Raw genomic sequence first — 25,203 nt, 5'->3', positions numbered from 1 at the left:
TTAAAGGAAATCTACCTTCAAAATCCATCATGATAAAGCAGGGACACTTACTCATAGATCCAGGCTCAGTGACTGTGTGACTTCTTATATTTGTTATCCAGGCCATCCATTCATTCTAAAATTAACTTTTAAAATTATGCTAAGAAGCCAGCAGTGCTCTGTGGGGTGGTACTAGAGCCCCTCTATGCTGTAGCTTTACGCGCTGTTACACTGTGAAGGAGCACAGTGTTCCAGTGCACTGTGTGCTGAAACTTGGGCTGCTGCCTAACATTACATCAAGCAGAGGGAGGGAGAAGCACGGGGAACGGAGAGGCAGTGTAATAGCCTGTAAAGCTACAGCATGGAGGGGCTCTGTTAAAAACCCCCAGAGCCCTTCTGAAATATGAAAATGACTCCAACATCCAACATTTCTTTCTACATTATTGCAACTTTTTAGGAGAAAGTGGTGATTTGTCGTTATGTCTTTCACCATACAGAATGCTTGCTGACTACTTTGGTCCCGAGGCAGACATGTAGATCCAGGGTAGTCACCTGCTTGCTTTAGAACCTGTTGTTAGGCAAGACATATTATCAGGACAGCAGAAGTACAAATCATTCACATGCCTAGATGCCTGAAATGTTCAGAAGGCTCTTTGGCCTAGTTACAAATTTTGCCCCCGAGGCCTCGAGTCTCCACTTTACACCCCTTTAGCAAGTGTGTAGGCTCCCATTTTTTTGGTTGAATGGGAGTCTTAAAGTCAAGACACCCAACAATCAGAATTTTCTGACTTATTCACAAGGCATGCCTTGATTGTCTCATAGTTGAATGTGGAATGTTGGCCTTGTGTTCTATGCCCTTGAAATTTATATCTATTCCGTTCAGGACTGAAGGCAAAGTATCCCTTTAAGGCCAACTTATGCTTTAACGCAGTTTTCTAAATAATCTCATATGTAAATGTTTCTTCATTTTCTCCAGGAGTGCATCCATTCTCTATTCACGCAGCTATTACAAGAAAGTAGCAATTGACTTGATTACACTTACAGAAAATAGTTCTGAAAGACTCGTAATTAAAGGCGCTAATTGCCTGTAACCCTTTCAATGCCGCAGCCTTCCCTTCTCATGGGGCATTATTTTTCATGAAATATTCTTTCCCGTAGTTGCTTGCTTACTTTACAGGATTTTATATGAACTTTGCCCCCTTAAAAGCTTTATGCATATCAAAAACCCTGAGTAATGCATTTATCCCCGCCGAGATAAAGCTGGGAGACGTTTCGGGTTACAACAAAATCAAATACGAGAAATAGATTATGTTGCTTCCTGAATGAAGTGTTTAAAAAATAAATATTATTGAGTTGTCTGAAAGTTATCTGAAGAGACGGGAGCGATTTGTGTCCAGCACCACTGACCGGTAGTAATGTCAAGGACCCTTGGACTCCCTTTTGGCCTGCCTAATTGGTTATTACCCAACTTTGAGGACATCTGAGAGACACATTTGACAAATTAACCATAGATGATCCCTTATCACTGTAGTTTGAGGTGGTGCTGATGCTCGAGGGGGACCAAGAAGGCACTGTACCTCAAGGGTTTTCAGTAATGTCCAGGAGCCGCAGAGTTAGAGGCTTGTAAAGTAATCGAGCCATGTATGGAAACAACTGGGGTTTTCAGGGTATCCCCCATGGCCTCCCTAATGGCCTACCTCATAGGTTGTTACCCAACTTTGAGGGCATCTGAGAGACACATTTGACAAATTAACTCAAGATGATCCCTTATCACTGTAGTTTGAGGTGGTGTTGATGCTCGAAGAAGAAGGCACTGAGCCTTGAAGGTCTTCAGATTCAGGAAAAGGGAAAACAGAATCTCTGCCCTGGATAAGGAGAACTTAGCTATGAGTAGTATATCAAGAAGTTAGAAAGTTAGAAAGGCTACGTGGTTACTCCTTTGAAGATGGTAAGGGTAGCCAGGGGTAACCTACTAAAAAGGCAGAACAATCCATCTCTTTGAAAAGCAGGATGTTAAGGTTCAATCAAAGAGGTCTCTACCAGTTCTGATAAACAAAGTCTGGCACCAGTAATAGTCTGGCACCTCAAAGCTACGAAGCTTTTATCTTGGCCATGAGGCCCCTTGTACCCAACTGATCGTAGTGGCCACATTAATTCTTCCAAAACTTTTCTACAACCAAAAAAAAAAAATGCAACTTACAATTACTGAAAAGCGGAGAACAACTCACAGAATTTATTGTCTGGTGGTAGTTTACATGTAAACTTTAGAAGGACCATCAACGCTAGGACCTAATGAAAGTTAAACTGTTGTGCTAATCCATGCAAAAGAGTCACCTCAGTATCTCAGTTGTGTAAACTCTGTTATCACTTTTGTAGCCCTCTGAGTTTTTGTTACTCACTATATTTTTGCTGTATCAATTCCAGTTCATAATGCATCAACACAAGGGTTGCCATTGGAATTGACAGCTCTGAATTTGCTAAGCAGGTTCCATCTGTCATGCTCAGGTTTCTGCTGCCAACCCATTTATCTTGAGGGACATTGACCTGGATAACTACCTACATTTCAATTAGAATTGAACACAGACCTATCGTATGTACCTCCATAGCCTGCCTCGAGGAACCAGAGCCTTCACAAACTGTATTTCATATTGTACTGACATACATACCAGTCCATAAATAGTTCAGGTGCCTACTGGAAGTTTCCGAGTGTACTGATCCAGTCCAATGGCTTGGTGTTTATGAGCTACAGTAGCTTCTGCCATGTTCTGCTAGAACATCGGATCATTTAGGGCACCTGTACACCCAGTATTTGTGATGTCCTCTTCCCATAGACATTTCAGGGAAGAACTTTGGGCTGACCCTTCAGCGTGGTACCGGTTCTTCTATCACTTCTGTAAAGTGCTGCTATCAGGGCACTGCTTTGTATTTTCGGTATGACACAACGTTGTAAGTTTTCTGTCCTGCAGTGGGTGTTGGTATAATTTAGGCACTGTTATATATCTTATGTATGGCATTATCATGTATGCATTGTATGTTTTTTGTTGTGGCATTGTATGATTGCATTAATTTGGCACTGTTATGGATTTTCTGATATCACTGGAACAGAAAAATGTCAGTATCATCATTTCTTGGCATTTTAAGTAATCAATGTAGCCCCCGTATGTGTGCTATAGACCCCTCATGTGCTCTGATTCTGCCCTACTGCTAAAATGGTAGTGAATGAGTACCTCATTACTTATTCGGGACCCTCACTTATCCTCTGCAATGGAGATTTTTTTGACATGCTTCTGTTCTTTGGGGCAAATTTATCAATCTGTCTTCATTTGTACCAATTATTACAAGAAAGGTGGACTTAATTAAGGTGGCTACATGGGTGGGGGGTGCATGTGCCAACAATGTACCCACATTTTGCAATGGAGGTTTTTGAAGTTATTCTGTACTATGGGGCCAATTTATCAATCTCTCTTGATTTGTACCAACTAATATAAGAAAAGGGGTATAATTAAGGTGGCCATGTGGGTGGGGGTGATGCTTGTGCCAACAATCATGCAAATGTGCCAACATTTTGGCAGATTTTCTGGCGTCAACTAAAGCAACTACTAAAAGGTAACACTGGAAAATCTTAAACTACATCACTTTTGAGGGTCAACGTTGGGCCCTTTGTTAACCCTGGTTTAGAATAAGACTAAATTAACTAAGTCTAAATTATAGGCGCTTTTGAAAAATTTGCCCCAATGTGTGTATGTGTGCTGTGTTGAAGGTATGAATGTGTGTGCCCAGTACATCTTCAAAAATAATTGGTCACCATAAACTGTTGTAGCTTCAGCTAGACTATTTATTCGACCAACATGGTGTAGGAGAACCAAGGCCAAAGACGTGTCATATTATTTCCGATTGTCGATGATGTAGCCAGGGAGAAATGGAGAATGTTAACGCCAGTTCTTCTAGGATGTTGCAGAGTTCAGGAAAGCCTTCTCTATGGTCGGCCATGTGCTTTGTTAATTTCCATATTTTTTCCCAATAACCGCTTGCTTTCTCCCCCACCTTCTTTTTTTCTCTCTCTCTCCGTTACCAATCTTCTCTTACCGTTTGTTTACTCTTTCAGGCCCATCCGGTCGTGACAGTCACGATAGCTCCCAATGCACTAATGTACACTTCCAAATGCAGGCAATATCTTGATTTCGAATGATTTAGCACTTTATGCAGGAAAACAGACTTGAAAACTCCTTAAGGATGGCTTCTGGCTTCGTGCGGGAGATCTGGGTGACTCCCTCCCTCCCTCTCCCCTCTCCTTGGCTCTCTAACCATTTGTCTGTCTATCTTGTCTCGTATTCTGTTTTCAAAGCTGTGTCACTAAGGTCTTTTCTTTTAGTGCCTAAAGGGAACAATATATTTTTAGAACAAAAAAAAAAAAACCAACACTTTTTTTAACATATAACCTTGGAGAAAAAAACGGAAAGATCAAAAAGTCTGATGAAAGGCGGCGTTTTATTTTATATATCTTTACGCTGTATCAGAGCCTGTTTAAAGATCACAGGTCAAAGCAAGTCGATTCGGGAAAAGAAAAGCTAAAAGTATATCACTTTCTCTTCCTATCATACAGCCCAGAGCTGCTAAAGCACCTTCATGCGCCAGACGGGGCCTAGAATTTGTCCCCTTGTAGCGCTTTGCTGTTAGTTTGATTGATTCGCTATCTTTTATTCTATCTTTATATTTCCCACAGCGGCGCAGACTTCTTTTATATATACTTTTTTTTTTCTTCTTTCAACTTTTGCTTGGTCAAACTTTAGACTAGTATAAATCCACATAGCGCAAGTTAAGGGGACATCAAGGGAAAGTAAATGAGAATTTAAGGAATGTAGAAAAAAAAATAGTTGACGGAATAGGTTTTTTTCACACTTTTTCGAAATGTTTTTGTCTGATCATCATAGAGATTCCAATATACAGTATACAACAATTTTCACCAGAATCGGTAGTAGCCATGATTTAGGTCTCCGATGTGAATATATTGAATCATCTATGGTTGGGCTGGAAGATAACCCAGTCAGTCGTGTGGCATTTGGTCACCTAAAAATTGGGGTGAGATCGTTTCCTCAGAGATTTTTAAGACTCCCCTATAAAATCATTGTTTTTGCTCATTGTCTTTTTGAGCATTGATCGGTAAATTAGGTCACCTTAGGTTATAGGCCTTGTTACCCATTGCCACCAATCAGAGCTCCTATTCAATGCCAGGGAAGAATGAAATCTGAGTTGTGATTGGATGTTATGGACAACATGGCCGCCTAAACAGCTTGGATAAGGAAGGCTTAGAATGTTTTCCAAAATTGTTAGTTTCTCATTGGAAACGTCTTGTCAAGACCTTTCGAGACTGTAGTATGTCTTGCATGGTTTTTATGGCAAGAGTTATTTCTTAACAACTAGTTTCGAAGACCTAACTTTAGTATATAGTCTGCTTGTTAGACAGTGGATCCTTAGAAACCAAACTCAAAACTAAACTGGGATAGTGATGTTAGGAAAGAAGGGGAACATATGGCTTATAGTCATCACGCTATGATGGTCCCTATCTGAGCATTAAATAATAATCCAATTTTTAAAAGCATAAAACAAATAAGAAAAAGTTAAGTAACAAAAATAAAACGTGATACAAATAGAAATCGTTAGATTCAGAATAGTACATTTTTTGCCCTCTGGACTTTTCTAAGTTTTGTGGACTTTTTCTTTCACTACCATTCCAAAATTTTTCTTCACTTCTACAAATATTTGGTGCTATTAATGTATAAAAACAGCAGAGTGTTCTTATTTTCCCTTTCTTAACTAACCATTTTTTGTTCCTTTCAGCAATGCTAGGCATTAGATAATTTCTATTAAGGGCTATGGGATGGCTGTATGATAGGATAGAACTGTGAACGTCCAATGGGTGATCAGATTTTAGAGGACATGGAATAAAAGATTATTTTGATTGGATGTTTTTTAAAAAACACTTGACAAAGATACAAAATGGATCTAAACAATGCAACCAATTGGTCAGATGCTTTACATATCCCAATGTAAGCTTGAACCTCATTGGCAACATACCTCTTATACAGCCTTCTGTCAATTTACATTGTAAAATAATTAAGAAAAAGTGTTCCATCAGAAAAAAGAATTCACCTGTCCAAATAATTATGCTCTCTTCATAAATTGGCCATAATTACGTCTACTCTATGGGTTGTTCTCAATTTTGTATTTATGCCCCAAACTATACTCCTAATAAAGGCAAAAACCAATGTTCTCTGTTGTACTAGTGGCCAAGTAATCCCACCAGGAGTTTAGGCAACACGGTTGACAATGTCTTTGATGGCTGCCATGTCACCGTTGGGAAACTATAGTCCTTTGCCCATGAGCCAGGTTGTTCCAATAAACCTGTTATATGTTTTGTGGGATTTTCCGAAGATTTGGTCACAAACCTAGGGAGTAGAGATAAGTGGACCCCTAGTTTCAGTTTGGGCTCAGCGTTTGGGTTTGGAAGTGCAATCCCAACGTATTGTCGGATTGAGGGCTGAACAGACAATCCAGCAAATGCTCCTTGCTACTACTCATGGCTATGAGTGGCCACAGGAACACCCCTGTGAATAATGGCCATGGCTAGTAGTAAGGGGTGTCAATGTGCCAAATTGGCTGGCCAGCTGGCAATCGGGCAATACATCCAGGTTGTGCGACCGAGCCGGAACAAAAACTCGATCTTTTCTAAAAGGGGTGAGTTTATTGGATCAAACTTGCTTGTGGGTAATAGAGCCGCAGACACTCTATGTACTGATACTCTTCATTAGAAGTAATACTTCTTAAAGGGGTTGTCCCAAAAGGATAGGGAATAAGTTACAGTTGCATTCTGACCTTAGGCGTCTACAGAAGAAGGTATCGGTGCTTCAATCCCTTCATTGGGACTACCCAAGATCACTATCAAGAAAGTAGAGCACCGGCCCACATGAACATGTGCACTCTATTCATAGAGGGAACACCGGACCCTTGTGTGGCGGATCGCTGTAGGTTTAACTATTGGGACTGCCAGAAATTATAAGAACAAGGGACTACCAATGTGAATAGGAAACCACCCTGTGAAAGGGGTACACTTTTTGCTGACAATTGGTACAAAAATATGATCAATAGTTTGGCATATGATGGAACATGCCGTGAATTGCATGAACCCATGAGAGAAAAGAAACAGAACCACAGTTTATAACGGACCCATATACATGTATGTATGATTTCCCACCAATGATCCTTATGGATGAGATCTTTTAAGTGAACAGGATTTTTTTTTAGCTTGAGGGTCAATATTTACTAGTGATTTTTTTAGCTGCTTTACCACTTATTGAAATCAAAAAAGATTTTTTTTTTTGCTACAGGCTAAGGGTAAAGCCTTGCGGAGAGACAAATCTGAAATGTCAAGTGTTTTTTTTTAAACAAAAAATTAAAAAAACAAAAAAAAACCTATTTCCCTTCTTTAAAAAGAAAGTTAAATGGTTGCCTCTTTAATCCTTTCTCGTTACAAATGCATATTCAGATACATCAACAATCTGCTTCACTTGAGCAATTTTCGTGTCTTTCTCACACTCCGTAATTAATGATCTCATTAAAATGTATTGTTTCCCTTTGAAAACTAACATTGTATCCCATTTCCATTAACGTCGCCTCATACTCCTTACGTATGCAACCTCTTATGCATGAGAATGCAGATTACAATAGCAATAAAAGGTTTGGTTTGTTTTTGTTTTCCTTTTTTTTTGGTTTTTTTTTCCCCGAATTTTGCTGAATGATCTTAAAAAAAAAAAACCTTCTCTTTCAGATCCAGTGAGACATGAGAGTTGTAACAATGAATGGTATAATCTTCCATCTGCCTCAAGGAGTTCATGATGATGATGATGTTAAATTCTCATTTTTACAGCGTCAATGGGCCGGTGTCTAAGAATGTCATTGTATTTGCCAGGTCATCGAAGGAACAAGCTAAAAACGGGGAGAAACTGGAGCTGGCTATGTCCAATATCAATGCGGAGGTCTTAGAACTGTTACTGGAATTTGTCTATACAGGTTCCCTGATCATAGATTCGGCCAATGCAAAAATTCTTCTGGAGGCAGCGAGCAAGTTCCAGTTCCACACGTTCTGCAAAGTCTGCGTTTCGTTCTTAGGTAGGCCAAAATATTCTGTTATGCTATAAAGGGGACCTGTTGATGGCCTCACCCTATGTTATTGCCACTGCACCCATGATCACTTTGGTGTTTGTTTTTTAAAAATTGGTCAAGCCGTTCAAAAGTTATGGCCTTAGGTCGGATTAGCCAAGGGATCGGTAACCTTTTGGGGAGTGTCTCGATGTTCCTTATTTGGGCATGGCCATATAGACCTTGGAGTTATGGAAAATTTTACTGGATATCTTCAACTTCTTTTTATTTCCTTGTCCTATACTGTTTGATGTATTTGGTTATTGTGTTTTTTATTATTACCTTGCTATAAGCCATTAGAATCTGTAGAGTGTGACTTCACCTTAAAGAGGACTTGTCACCAAGAAATTAGGAGCTGCTTTACTAACGTGCTAAAACAAGCGCCGCAGTGTTAGAATGATAGCGTTATCGGAAAGCTCTTAAAGCAGTCTGGTGTGTTCCTGTGGGGGCGGGATTGTGGGCAGGTTTAAGGGCGGTAACTGCCGCATGACCCGCGGCAGTCACTGCTGGCCTTATGGAGGGAGCAGGGCGGTCCATGGAAGAGGCAGCGGCATTTACATTGTACTCCGCCGCATTGTTAGATAGCTATCATTATAACACTGCAGCGTTTGTTTTGGCAGTGGCAGTGACCAGGCTAGGAATTTTTTTAATCAAACAGGAGTAATTGAGAGGGTATAGAAGGTATAGGCAGGATGTATGGCATGTCACATCCACACAGCAGTATTACATTGGATGACTCGGTTTTCTATAATTATTCGGGGGCAGATGGGATAAGGTAGGTTAACGTCAGGCCGCTACCTGTCATACAAGTGATTTGCTTGTGTTTCTCTATACAGAAAAACAGCTGACTGCCAACAACTGCTTGGGCATCCTGGCTATGGCAGAAGCCATGCAATGCGTGGAGCTGTACAATATGGCCAAGGCATATGCCCTGCAGAATTTCCCGGAGGTAGCCAATCAGGAGGAGATCCTAAATATTTCCAGAGAAGATTTCGTCTCGTACATTTCAAACGACAGCCTGAACACTAAAGCCGAAGAGCTGGTGTATGAGACGGTGATCAAATGGATCAAGAAGGAGCCGGCGAGCAGAGCACAGGTAGGGGAGAGGCAGATTATTATGGCTTATTATATATCATTTATATGTGCTAGATCAGTGATGGTGAACCTTTTAGAGCCTGAGTGCCCAAACTTCAACCAAAAGCCACTTATTTATTGCAAAGTGCCAGCGCAGTACTTTAAGCAATGTATTTCTCCTTGTTCATTGACAACTTTCAATCCTTCAGCCTCCCAAGGACACCGACGCAGTTGAAAGGAGGGGGGCAAATTCATCTATCATTGTAGGAAGGTTCTGCAGGCGGATTCTTGGAGTTCTGTCTGAACTTCATTCTGGGGTGATGGCCTGGGTGCCCACAGAGAGGGCTCTGAGTGCCGCATCTGGCACCAGTGCCATAGGTTCGCCACCACTGTGCTAGATCCTATGGAACACATAGAAAGCCATTCTCCTTGTAGACAATTCATGTAAAACAGATGTACAGTATGAATAGACATTGTGAATGCCGGAATAAGTGCTGACGTGGTAGCTGGTTGTCAGACTCTCTGCAAGTTGTCAGATTTTATACCTTCAAAGCTGCCTTAAAAAACGTATCAGCGTGTACTGGAGGAGTCATTATTTGACTTGCAGTCTTTATTTTTTAGCAACGCTCATCTATGCAGTCTCTGTCCGTGAATTTCTGTGAACTCAAAGCTGCGGAGAGGAGACCCAGCTGCTGTGACTCACTCCTCCCCCTCCCCTCTCCATAGACTTCTATGTAATGATCCTTCTCTGATGGTGGATGGAGACCTAGCTGCTGTGACTCACTCCTCCCCCTCCATAGTCTTGTATTTAATGATCCTTCTCTGATGGTGGATGGAGACCTAGCTGCTGTGACTCACTCCTCCCCCTCCCCTCTCCATAGTCTTGTATGTAATGATCCTTCTCTGACGGTGGATGGAGACCTGGCTGCTGGGACTCACTCCTCCCCCTCCCATCTCCATAGTCTTGTATGTAATGATCCTTCTGTGATGGTGGATGGAGACCTAGCTGCTGTGACTCACTCCTTCCCCTCCCCTCTCCATAGTCTTGTATGTAATGATCCTTCTCTGACGGTGGATGGAGACCTGGCTGCTGGGACTCACTCCTCCCCCTCCCCTCTACATAGTCTTGTATGTAATGATCCTTCTCTGATGGTGGATGGAGACCTAGCTGCTGTGACTCACTCCTCCCCCTCCCCTCTCCATAGTCTTGTATGTGATGATCCTTCTCCGATGGTGGATGGAGACCTGTCTGCTGTGACTCACTCCTCCCCCTCCCCTCTCCATAGTCTTGTATGTAATGATCCTTCTCTGATGGTGGATGGAGACCAGGCTGCTATTACTCACTCCTCCCCCTCCCCCTCCCCTCTACATAGTCTTGTATGTAATGATCCTTCTCTGATGGTGGATGGAGACCTGGCTGCTGTGACTCACTCCTCCCCCTCCCCTCTCCCTAGACTTCTATGTAATCTGACACCTCAGTGAGCTTCTGTCTTGTTTGCAAAATGAAATTCAGCAGAGATTTTAAGAGTGAAAAAATAAGATGCCGCGGAAAGTAGAGAAGATGATAAGAGCTTAAGTAGAAAAAGATTGTAGTTTCTCTGTGTGCACTAGAGGGCGTGTCCTCACACAGCTGTGCTCTGAGCTCCTTGCATTGAACTGCTTCTCCCTTGCTGCAACTCTAATGTTATTTTTAAATTTGACAGATGATTGATTTTTGTTGCTGTTTCGGATACCCTTAGGTGAAGATTAGACATTAGCCATGGGCAGTTGGTAGGGCCGTCCATTTGCCGGAAATATGTCTGGGTCAGGCAGCAGACCCGGACTTGAACGTCGAATTTGCTCATCTCTAGTCAAGACCTTTATAGCAATAACATAAAATTTGGGTAGATCCCATTGATTGCATCACACCCTCCCTCAATTTTATACACAATTTGCAGTAGAAGCTCAGTATCACTGTGTCCAAAATTGACGAAAAATAAGAATGTGGCATGTTACACCTCTTCCCTCCTCTGAAGCCCCTGAATTATAATGCAGGAGGCATGATAATTGTGTGTAAACTATCACATTTTTGAACTATCCCTTTAAATCTGTACATTTTTGAGGTTATTTTGTAGTACACATGTAGCCTAAGCACTGCCCATAGATTGTCTGCGTTATAAGGTATCGGCTCCCCCTAGTGGTGACCCGCAGACTGATCATTTTTCATGTCTATTTTCCTTCTTTGATCTTAAAGACAACCAGGAAAGCAAAAAAAAACAAAAAAACACAACAACTTGTAGTTTCATTCAACCTTCTAAACTTTCCTTCATTGTAAAATATGTCTGTCGTATTTTTCGCGGGCGCCTCCATAACTCCAGCTTTATTGTAGTGTTATAAAAATCGCTGCTCTGCTGCTTCCCTGTAACTCATGAGCCCCCAGTAAAAAACATTATAAATTGTATATTCCTCCGGATTTGTCATCCGCAGGCAAATTCTCCGCCAGCGCTGCTTATAGGGAGCATTTCCTCCTCTTCTATCGGATTTATATTGGGATTTAGGAATAGCAGTGATGTCTCGTATTCATATGCGAAATATTTAGTATTTTCGATAATTCTTATTTTTTTTTTGTACCGCAAATTGTTAATATTTTTAGAAAAACATTCTGTAAACATCCTGATCTACCTGGCTGTGTACAGTCACATGGTGATACGGCCAATGACGAACTGAGCTCTGCTACATCTGGCTCATTCCTATGGTGCAGACGGGTGTAGCAGAGCTGAGTGTGACATGTAGCATTTATAGTGTATTATGTGGTGGGTTTATATGTGAATAAAACTATTAAACCTACTGAAATATCTGGTAGTGATCATGGCACAGCCTCAAAGAGTTAAAGAGGTTTTCCCTGAATCTCCTTCCCACAATGTCTAATTGCTGAGGGTCTTTCCACTGGGACCACAACTGATAGAAGGGAGGAACATGGCTCCAAGGCATCAATTATACAGCCCAGATATAGGAGGTTAAAGCAGGTTTTACATTGATGTGTACAGTATCTATAGCCTTACAGGGGTCTGTAAATACAACTATAGCATTATATATATTATATATAATCAGGCGCCTGGAAAATAACACAGTGATGTCACCGTACAGGGATAATACACACAGTGATGTCACAGTACAGGAATAATACACACAGTGATGTCACAGTACAGGGATAATACACACAGTGATGTCACAGTACAGGGATAATACACACAGTGATGTCACAGTACAGAGATAATACACACAGTGATGTCACCGTACAGGGATAATACACACAGTGATGTCACAGTACAGGGATAATACACACAGTGATGTCACAGTACAGACATAATATACACAGTGATGTGACAGTACAGAGATAATACACACAGTGATGTCACAGTACAGACATAATATACACAGTGATGTCACAGTACAGACATAATATACACAGTGATGTCACAGTACAGACATAATATACACAGTGATGTCACAGTACAGAGATAATGCACACAGTGATGTCACAGTACAGGGATAATACACACAGTGATGTCACAGTACAGGGATAATACACACAGCGATGTCACAGTACAGGGATAATACACACAGTGATGTCACAGTACAGGGATAATACACACAGTGATGTCACAGTACAGAGATAATACACACAGTGATGTCACCGTACAGGGATAATACACACAGTGATGTCACAGTACAGGGATAATACACACAGTGATGTCACAGTACAGACATAATATACACAGTGATGTGACAGTACAGAGATAATACACACAGTGATGTCACAGTACAGACATAATATACACAGTGATGTCACAGTACAGACATAATATACACAGTGATGTCACAGTACAGGGATAATACACACAGTGATGTCACAGTACAGAGATAATGCACACAGTGATGTCACAGTACAGGGATAATACACACAGTGATGTCACAGTACAGGGATAATACACACAGCGATGTCACAGTACATGGATAATGCACACAGTGATGTCACAGTACAGGGATAATACACACAGTGATGTCACAGTACAGGGATAATACACACAGTGATGTCACAGTACAGAGATAATACACACAGTGATGTCACAGTACAGGGATAATACACACAGTGATGTCACAGTACTGAGATAATACACACAGTAATGTCACAGTACAGGGATAATACACACAGTGATGCCACAGTACAGGGATAATACACACAGTGATGTCACAGTACAGGGGTAATACACACAGTGATGTCACAATTCAGGGATTATACACACAGTGATGTTACAGTACAGAGATAATACACACAGTGATGTCACAGTACAGGGATAATACACACAGTGATGTCACAGTAGAAGGGTAATACACACAGTGATGTCACAGTTCAGGGATTATACACACAGTGATGTCACAGTACAGAGATAATACACACAGTAATGTCACAGTACAGGGATAATACACACAGTGATGTCACAGTACAGGGATAAAACACAATGTGATGTCACAGTACAGAGATAATACAAACAATGATGTCAAAGTACAGATACACACAGTGATGTCACAGTACAGGGATAATACACACAGTGATGTCACAGTACAGGGATAATACACACAGTGATGTCACAGTACAGGGATAATACACATAGTGATGTCACAGTACAGGGATAATACACACAGTGATGTCACAGTACAGGGATAATGTACACAGTGATGTCACAGTACAGGATAATACACACAGTGATGTCACAGTACAGAGATAATACACACAGTGATGTCACAGTACAGGGATAATACACACAGTGATGTCACAGTACTGAGATAATACACACAGTAATGTCACAGTACAGGGATAATACACACAGTGATGCCACAGTACAGGGATAATACACACAGCGATGTCACAGTACATGGATAATGCACACAGTGATGTCACAGTACAGGGATAATACACACAGTGATGTCACAGTACAGGGATAATACACACAGTGATGTCACAGTACAGAGATAATACACACAGTGATGTCACATTACAGGGATAATACACACAGTGATGTCACAGTACTGAGATAATACACACAGTAATGTCACAGTACAGGGATAATACACACAGTGATGCCACAGTACAGGGATAATACACACAGTGATGTCACAGTACAGGGGTAATACACACAGTGATGTCACAATTCAGGGATTATACACACAGTGATGTTACAGTACAGAGATAATACACACAGTGATGTCACAGTACAGGGATAATACACACAGTGATGTCACAGTAGAAGGGTAATACACACAGTGATGTCACAGTTCAGGGATTATACACACAGTGATGTCACAGTACAGAGATAATACACACAGTAATGTCACAGTACAGGGATAATACACACAGTGATGTCACAGTACAGGGATAAAACACAATGTGATGTCACAGTACAGAGATAATACAAACAATGATGTCAAAGTACAGATACACACAGTGATGTCACAGTACAGGGATAATACACACAGTGATGTCACAGTACAGGGATAATACACACAGTGATGTCACAGTACAGGGATAATACACATAGTGATGTCACAGTACAGGGATAATACACACAGTGATGTCACAGTACAGGGATAATGTACACAGTGATGTCACAGTACAGGATAATACACACAGTGATGTCACAGTACAGAGATAATACACACAGTGATGTCACAGTACAGGGATAATACACACAGTGATGTCACAGTACTGAGATAATACACACAGTAATGTCACAGTACAGGGATAATACACACAGTGATGCCACAGTACAGGGATAATACACACAGTGATGTCACAGTACAGGGGTAATACACACAGTGATGTCACAATTCAGGGATTATACACACAGTGATGTTACAGTACAGAGATAATACACACAGTGATGCCACAGTACAGGGATAATACACACAGTGATGTCACAGTAGAAGGGTAATACACACAGTGATGTCACAGTTCAGGGATTATACACACAGTGATGTCACAGTACAGAGATAATACACACAGTAATGTCACAGTACAGGGATAATACACACAGTGATGTCACAGTACAGGGATAAAACACAATGTGATGTCACAGTACAGAGATAATACAAACAATGATGTCAAAGTACAGATACACACAGTGATGTCACAGTACAGGGATAATACACACAGTGATGTCACAGTACAGGGATAATACACACAGTGATGTCACAGTACAGGGATAATACACACAGTGATGTCACAGTACAGGGATAATACACAAAGTGATGTCAACATGGATACCATGTAGTCATTAAGTTATGATGGATATAGTGAGGAAATATGGGAAAAGTCTGGATTATTACAGAAATTTACAGATACAGGTTAGTAGCTTTATGATATGATACAGGGGGTAGAGTTTGCTTTGTGCCAATCAAATAGATTTTTAGACATATCTAGGCTCCAGGATAACGCACCCCACAGATATTCCACTTGAAAGGTGTCGAGAAATTGGACATGTCGAAATCTAATCCGAAAATGATATTTAATGCTTTTTCAGTGATCGGGACAATAAAAATGCAAATCATAATTCTGTAATTACCAGCTGCACCTATCCTGGCATTGTTAAAAAACATGAATTAAACACCATTATTACCGACAAACCGGTAATTATTTTCTCAGAACTTTTCCCATGTTTCCATGGTAACCACAATATTTAATTTGCTATTATTGGATTATTTGTGACCCCCTTTAAGCATTCTGCCGGTGACATCGGGAACGCCATAGTAACCCGAACACTCCATTTACCTGCGCAGCCCTCGTTTGTCATTCACAAAATACAAATTCTCGACTTTGTCAACTTTGTACAAACTTGTATTGACAGTCTACCTCCTGACAGGGTAATAATACGGTTATGAAGTTGTACAACAAATCATCGAAATTGCTCCAGACGCTGAACGAATTTTCCCGGTAATCTTAATATTTATGTTTTATTCATTACCAATGCCGACTGTCCTGAATGTTCCAGCAGAGTCTTTCATTCCCAGCAAATTCAAGTATATTCTGGTCTTAAAACTGGTAGGGATTGTGATATCCTGCCCTTAAGTAGTAGCAGATTGTTCTTTAGGGGCTGGACTAGGCAGTTCATGGGTGGGGCAGTTCAACTGGTACCTCATGGGCGGAGCATGTTTGCTTTATAACATTCTGCTTGAGTCTAGATAGCAATTTTATAGTTAAAACTTATAAAGTTCCATCCTCTCCCTTCTAGACAAGCTTTTAAAGCTTAAAATCATTTGACCATTCCGAGTTATTTGGCTTTAAATCCCCAGTAAATGACACAAAGCTGCTTTCTGGGTGAATTTCTTTCCATATAGGTGTATCTGTCTCTGTCTGATAATAAAAATATGTGTGTAAACAGCTTAGGTGCAAGCAGGAGGAATGAGGAAAGCGTTAAGTGAAGACTGCGGCTGTTCATCTATGGGGGAGTCATAATATCATGTCATTTGAAGGAGAAGTCAAGGGGATTTTAAAGTGCTACCGGAAACCTAAATTATGGGCACAGTAAATGTGGACTGAAAAATATGTGCAACACATATCTAAAATATAGACATCTACTTTACTTTCAGGCTGATCAATGGATTGCAGTGGGTCCCTCCTCTCTCCTGTGAGCTGAACATTTTCCCTGCAGTGGCCACTAGTGGGTAAATGGAGTATTACATGAACCCATTATAATCTATAGACCTTTGGGGTCTTCCGAGGCAATAGCTACTAGATCTGCAGGGAAATATGCAGGATTTATGCTACTGGGGTAGACAATGTAGGCATCTGTTATTTTGGAATTGTGTAAATTTGTTTATGTTTGTCAATATGCATCGATATATAACCTGCAGTGACAGAAGGAGATATGAATCCAGCTCCACTTACTATTCCATATTGGAGATTAAAAAAAAAATTCAGTTCCACCTTAAAAATAGATGAAAGTGGAGCAACAAGAGGAAAAACAAACGAAACTGAGACAGAAATAGGTAGGCGGAGCTTAAGTGTTTCGGATACTATCCTTATTCCTTATAATGAGCTTTGGTCTTTAAGACATAGATTTACATATAAGGATCCTGCAGAAATGATGTGTCTTTGCTGATGTCATTATAGCCATAACTTATACATGTACAGTAGCTCTGTTCATCCTGATCCACCTGCTTCATGATTAGAATACAAGAGATACAGTGGTTATTGATTGATACTATAGAGGAAGACCGATAAGAGAAGGAAGCCTATTGTATAATCCTCGAACAGCTAAGTGGCAATTCAAGGAAAACTATTTTTTCGGAAAGGGGGAGAGGGATACTTAAAGTGAAAATCCACCTTCCCTGGCTGGAGCCAGAAGCCGTGTGAATTTATATAGCTTGTAAGTAGCTTCACCACAATAAAAAAAAAATCTGACTGCTTTAATAATATTTTGACTGTCTCCCGATTTTCGAGCATGCTGTCAAGGGCTGCAGGGGCTTTAGTGTATAGGCTCTGGAGACGTTGTTTTGGCAGCTCCTGGCTAGGATCCCTATAGCTGCCAATACGTTACGTAAGCTTCTTACATGCTCCTTTACTGAACCAGAGGAACTAATTTAAACCTTAAGAAGCCGGCCTGCAAAAATGAGATTGCTGCTCTCCAGGCACTTCAAAAAACTTTATTCCTGCAAACTTCAGCATTTACATAGTAGAGCGAGGAGACCGGGCTCCTGGAGAGAGCCTAGTCTCAGTGTGTCCATCTCCTGCACTCCAGAATCCAAGAGAACTGCTTTGGTAGCATCTAAAGGGAACCTGTCACCAGCGACACCCCCACACAAACCCCACATGGGACTTTTTAGATGTCTTTATACACGTTCCACTGATGCCTCTATCCATGGGATTGGAGCCACCATTCTTCTAAAAAAGACTTTTACTGATGTCCTCTTTTACAGTCATGGAGGCGAGAGAAGTGGATTACAGTATAACATAGGCAGTTTTTGCAGTAGCCTCAGGGCCCAAGCATTCGAGGGTGCCCATGGCCACCCAAACCACCCGTCAAATTTTATACTGAGAACATCCTTCACCCATGAATTCCTCTACATCTGCTCTCAATACCCATGTACACAAGAAGTTTATAATATTTATACAGCCCAGGGCCATGGCAATTTAATCTGCCCCTGGCTGCAGTATACAGCAAAGCTACCCCACCCTGCTCACTGTGAGGCTGACACCGCTATCCTGGCTGAAGAGAATTCCTTAGGAAGGGGTGAGTAACAAGGTTGATTCTTCATCACACAGCCAACGTCACTTTCATCCCCACCGTCCTGAAGAAGTGGTTAAAGGAAACCTACCATCAGAAGTCTACACATTAAGGTAGATCTGATGGTAGGTTCCTTTTAACCTTCTAAACCCAATCTCTCTTTATCTAATCCTATGCGCATGCATCATCACAGAATGTGGAGTTACTGCGCATGTGCAGAACTCCAAAGGACCCAGGGCCACGCCAGCAGAAGTAGGAGAACGTGCAGATAAGGAGGGATCGAAAACGCTACTGGGGCGTGGATTAGCCTTTACTTTCGCTCCACAGAGGGGCTACTCCTCACCCCGGTAGTCTTAGCCAATATTATGCATAATCATAGATAAAGTATAGTTCATCTTAGAAACTAACAGTATTAGGTAAAGAGAGATTAGAGTTTAGAAGGTTACAAGGAACTTACCATGAGATGTACCATAATAGGTAGATTTCTAATGGTAGGTTTCCTTTAATGATGTAGCAGACACGAGTCACACACAGCCACATTGTAGTCATGGAAAGGAATCATTTAAGGAGAAGGGCAATGATTTTTAATTATAAAGTTTTTTATAAAGTATTTATTTTGGGGGGGGGGGGTAATTATAACGGGCAGTTGGCCCTACATTCAGGGTGGCAAACAGCACCATAAATGGGGTCTATATTTGGAACGGGCGTCCTTTCTTTTATATACACTACTGAATGATGTTCTCTTGGCTCAGAGAAGTTTTGGGAGAATTGCCAAGTATACTTGTAGTAACTTTCTCGATAATAAGCTTTTGAGTTTCAGCACCATGGACAGGTCCCCATGTAATCCTTGTGATACTGGAATTGTCATTTAACAATGTCATTAAATTTCTAATTGAAGGCCCCACAATAACATCAACCGAGTAAACAACTTTAATGAATCCGCTCCCTATTGATTTTCTGATGTAATAATTGAAGATTACAGTTTATAATTGTCATTGTTTCGACTGTTTTCGACATTGGCTTCTCACACTGCGGGTCCTCCAGGCACAAGCTGATCACAGGGGGCCCCACAGCTGGGACCTCCAACGTCTGACATTCCCAGGGGGCACCACAATGTAAATGCTCAAGAAGCTTTGTACATCGATCATTAAAATCAATGGATCGACTTGTTACTCTGAATACCAGAGGTTCTCAGGATCACTACTTGTACAGAGGCAGGAGGGAAATTAAGAAACAGTAACTGCCGGTGCCAAAATACTTTGTATTGTCATGATAATAGTTTGAAAAATTACATTTTTAAGTGGAATTCTAGTTGAAGTTGGTATTAAAGGGGATGTCAGCTTCTGAAATCCCTTTAACTTAAAGGGGTTCAATGAAAATGAGTTAATCCCCCTGCTAGTTCTTCGTTGCTGAGACCAAGTGATCAACTTTAATCATATTGGAATTCAGTAGTAAAAGTGTTCAGTTTTCCCTACAGTGCCTCTGCAGGAGAAGAAGGGAATTAGACATTTACTATTAATATCAATGTCTTCCAGAGAGATAGACTATCTTCAGGGTAATAGATTGGATAATTTGTAGAAGAGCCCAGAGATCTGGATTACGGAAGGTACCTGGTGTCGGCGCTCATGGACGGACTGCTCCGCAAATAGTTGACTGCATAAAATCGTGTTTTATTGAAAATGCAACGCGTTTCGGCCCGGGAAACGGGCCTTCGTCAGGCACAAACATGTTTTATGCCTGACGAAGGCCCGTTTCCCGGGCCGAAACGCGTTGCATTTTCAATAAAACACGATTTTATGCAGTCAACTATTTGCGGAGCAGTCCGTCCATGAGCGCCGACACCAGGTACCTTCCGTAATCCAGATCTCTGGGCTCTTCTACATATTACCACAGCGTCGTCTGAATCCTTGGAGCAGATAACCGTGAGGAAGGAGGAACCGGCAAGCCACATAGGACCACTCTGCATATAAGCGCTAACATTAGCGCTACAAGGTGAGCGCATGATACTTACCCTATACACCTGTACTCTCTGTACCAACCTACTACACTAGGAAAGCGCCTGTTTGTTTCTCTCTCTCTTTTCTATCCCCCTCCCCCATTGAGTTACCCCGGTTATTTCGGGGGCACCATACGGAGGGATTCCAGTAATTTTATAGATTGGATAATTGTAACTAGTGTTAAAAATTATACAATTTGCACAGCCAACTAAAGCTAGGTGTAAAGTTGACAAGACGCTCCAATCATAAAACAGATTTATAGTCCAACTTCAGACACTGTGGGATGTCTAAATGTATAAGTTTATAAGTAAATACCCCCCAAATGTGTGTATGCAGTGAGTGCCTCCTAGTGGTGGCTGTAGGTGGCCACTATTTTTATTTCATTCAATACCGGGCCCCATAACCATCACATATCCTTCCACTGTGGTAGGTGCAGTATTTCACTGGGTGCACTGTGCACTTGTTGGATTAACATCCCATGAAGGCAGCCATCTAATGGTTAATCTCATAGTAATGTCCTGGCACAAGGACACAGAGACCTATATCGTCCTTATGTATCGCCACAGGAGCAGATAAGACTTTCCAGATAATTGAATAAACAGAATATAAACTATTGCAGGAGGCAGAGAAAGTTCTGCAGAAGATAATTCCTGCATCTATGGTAACAAAGCTATTGTTTCCCCCAGATACAGATGTGACTCCTCAGCTGGAGAATAGAGCAGATATCTATGCGCATCAGGAAGGGGCGTAATAGAAAACACATTCTACTAGATGCTGTATTGGCAGGACCATATACAAGTTACCATTGCCAAAGCATTTACAGAATATGGGATTGTGGGAGATGGGGATGGGGTGGGGCACAGGTGATGAGGTACAGGATTAAGGGGGATTCATTGGTGTGGGGGTTATAGTAGTCATCGGTATTACATGCATCTAAGCCCGTGGCAGGCAGTAACTTATTGTGTGGCTATGGCCATTGTGGTCTACTCTTACCCCAACAGGATGGATCTTCTCTATCTATCTATCTATCTATCTATCTATCTATCTATCTCATATCTATCTATCTATCTATCCATCTCATATCTATCTATCTATCTATCTATCTATCTATCTATCTATCTATCTATCTATCCATCTCATATCTATCATCCATTAATCATCTCTCTATCTATCTCCTATCTATCTATCTATCTATCTATCTCCTATCTATCTATCTATCTATCTCCTATCTATCTATCTATCTATCTATCTATCTATCTATCTATCTATCCTATCTATCTATCTATCTATCTATCCATCTCATATCTATCTATCATATCATATCATATCTATCTTTCTTTCTTTCTTTCTTTCTTTCTTTCTTTCTTTCTTTCTTTCTTTCTTTCTTTCTATCTATCCCATATCTATCTATCTATCTATCTATCTATCTATCTATCTATCTATCTCATATCTATCTATCTATCTATCTATCTATCTCATATCTATCTATCTATCTATCTATCTATCTCATATCTATCTCCTATCTATCTATCTATCTATCTATCTCCTACACATCTCATATCTACATAGTTATATATCAATCTCATAATCTATCTATCTATCTACCTAATATAGTGTATATATTTGTCTATCATGCATAGAGAATATTTGATGTGACAAGTCCTGGTTATAGTTGTGTATATCACACATGTATCATGTATGTTGTAGATTTGGCAGTAATAATAGCACTTAGGCCTCCTGCACATGTCCGCATGGTGGCAGCTGCCGGTGTTGTGGTGAGCGCACTTTTGTCTCACCGTGTCGGAGCACAGGGCAGGTCCTATATTCGTCCGGGTCACTGCTCGGTTTCCCTATGGAGAGGTGAGAGCCGCGCTCATCCCCTCCTTCTCCGGCCGGCTTGTGGCTCACAGCACTCTCTGCTGGGGCCTTAGTTGTATGACACTGGGGGGTCTTGGGGGTCTTATGCCTGTTATATGAATATACTACATGATGCCGCACCAGGCTCTGTCTACCATATCCTTTCCTATAACATCATAATGCAGAGGAGAAGTCTCCCATGTTTAGGGCTCTGGTGTTTTGCTCCGGTTGGTTGTGTGGTCCTATAAGGCTTCAGATCTAACAACGCACAGAGGATTGTGAATATACATGGCTGCAGATGGAGGCTGCTGACACGTCTTGTCCAATTATCTGTGTCGAGTCGCTCTCTGTGCGCAAATTTATAGTCAGATTCAGAGCTGAGAGCACCAGAGCATAGATGCGGATTGTTGGCTCTGAGAAGGAATGGGCTTCATGGGACCACGGCCTAATGTCCACGGGAGCGTCCCCCAACATAACATCATCCAATGCCTGTCAGCAAAGCCACGCTCCAAGCACTACACTATTATATAGTCATATAGATAGGGGGAGAGAAGGAGAAATATAGAAAAGAGAAGAATTAGATAGATAGATAGATAGATAGATAGATAGATAATAGACAGATATGGGATAGATAGATAGATAGATAGATAGATAGATAGATAGATAGATAGATAGATAGATATATCTAGTATATCTATATATACATAGATTAGAGATAGATAGATATCTATCTATCTATCTCTAATCTATGTATATATAGATATACAGATGTATATGTATGTATATCTATCTATCTATCTCATGTCCATCTATGTCATATCTATCTATCTATCTATCTCATATCTATCTATCTTATTTCTATCTATCTATCTATCTATCTATCGCATATCTATCTATCAATCATCTTATAGATATATAATATTTGTCTTTCTGTCATCTATATCTATCTGTATCATCTATCTGTCTTTTTTTCCACATCAATCTATCATCCTATACTTCCCACACCTCTTTATGTATCTGTCATCTTTATATCTATAGTTGACCTCTCACCTATGACCCCCCCCCCCCCTCCTGTACTAGTGTTGTTATGAGAGGAGCAGCAGTAAAGAGGTTAATGCCTCCTCTGCAAGTTTTCTTTTGATTGCTGCTCTGAAGATCAACAACTGGAAAGTAACATCCCATTTAGACGTTCAATGGCCGCCCTGGTGATACGAGCCATCTACTTAATATTTTGTGGAGAGCATTTGTGCTGGTGCTTTGGTTTTGCAGTACAGGGGTACAGATGTTTCCAATTAGAAAAAATATGTCAGCAACATCGCTAACAGTTGCATGAAATCCACTTCTCGAAGAGGAAGGGAAGAGGCGTACGACGGAGGATTAGCGAACACGATTAGGTCATATTCTGCAGAAACCGAAGCAGACTACTGAGCTGGAAGCATTAGGTCACATCTGGAAGAGTTTCATTTGCTCCTTAATGTTATATTTAGCACAATCCTTGGGGACTGGCAAGCGATTATGAAATTAGGGGAGACCTAATAATAATTCTTTATTTATATAGCGCACACAGATTACGCAGCGCTGCACAGAGCTTGTCACATCAGTCCCTGTCCCCAATGGGGCTCACAATCTAATCAACCTGCCGGTATGTTTTAGAGTGTGGGAGGTAACCAGAGGACCCGGAAGAAACCTAGAGAAGAAATGGTTAACATTAAAGTGGTATCCTAATTTTAGTGTCCTTATACTGGGACAAGAGGTCACTGGAATAACTTCTCTCCATAAAGTTTACTGTCTCTCTGGTTATTGACCCTTTAAATTGACCCTTGAACTATCAACCCATAGCCCCCAAACATCAAAATTTTCAACGGTACAAATTAGTGCCACGCTCCCTACATTTAAGGTCCCGAAAACATGTGGGACACATTGGTTGTGTCTGTATTGCCACTACACTGTGAATATTGGGATAGGACATAGGTCTGATCTATCAGTAAACCCATATGCTATAGTAATATTACAAGGGAGGGAAGGCCTCATCTCAACCTGATCACCATATCAATAGCCAGGACTGGGGATTGTAAGGACCTAATATACATATTGGTCCCAGCATGTGAGGATTTAATTGCACAGTAATAATAGTAATACATTGAATAACATAGATAGCTGATTCCATTGCTATGAAAAGTTAGTTTATAAAGTGGAACTCTAAAAAGGGTTAAAAGGGTTCTCTGGGCAAATAGGAAAACTAACTGGTATAAAATATGACAAAGAAGGAGAACTCACCTACCTCTGGGTACTTAGTCCAGTAACAGTATCCTGAACACCATAGCAATTGCTGAGTCTCAGGATTTAAAAGGAAATTTACCATGAGGAATCTACTTTTCAGAAGTAGTAGATGGTAGATTCCTCCTGCTGCATCTTCCCTATTTTGTAATTTAATAATCCTGGAACCTAACTTGTTAAAAACTTTATTTTAGTAATATGTAAATTAACTTCAGAGGCTACTGGGGCGTGTACTAGCCTTAGTTCCCAGGGCCCGGCCAGGCTAGTACACGCCCCAGTAGCCTCTGCAGTTAATTTACATTTACTAAAATAAAGTTTTTTAACAAGTAAGGTTAGGTCCTAGGATTACTAAATTACAGCTTAGGGCAGAGGCCGGCATAAGGAAACTATCATTTACTACTTCTGATAAGTAGATTCCTCATGGTAGGTTTCTTTTAAGGGACAGCAATGGGCCTAACATTCACCCCATATTAGACCATGAATGTCTTGAGGGTTTAATTGCACAGTAATATTAGTAATGCTTTGAATTACATACAGTATGTAGTTGGTTCAATTGTAAT

General features: G+C 40.9%; 1 protein-coding gene across 4 annotated transcripts in view; it reads left to right on the top strand.

Annotated features, from left to right (window-relative positions):
• Positions 1-25,203, top strand: part of KLHL29 (kelch like family member 29) — a 613,218-nt gene that overhangs the window by 494,188 nt on the left and 93,827 nt on the right. For all 4 annotated transcript variants that reach the window (XM_072143641.1, XM_072143640.1, XM_072143638.1 and 1 more), the window contains 2 exons: positions 7,946-8,145; positions 9,012-9,271. In XM_072143641.1, the coding sequence (XP_071999742.1) occupies positions 7,946-8,145; positions 9,012-9,271 (460 nt within the window). The remainder of the gene's footprint in view (positions 1-7,945; positions 8,146-9,011; positions 9,272-25,203) is intronic.

The sequence above is a fragment of the Engystomops pustulosus genome, chromosome 3 (assembly GCF_040894005.1).
Source record: "Engystomops pustulosus chromosome 3, aEngPut4.maternal, whole genome shotgun sequence".
Classification (NCBI taxonomy): domain Eukaryota; kingdom Metazoa; phylum Chordata; class Amphibia; order Anura; family Leptodactylidae; genus Engystomops; species Engystomops pustulosus.
This window is presented reverse-complemented; position numbering and strand designations above follow the sequence as displayed.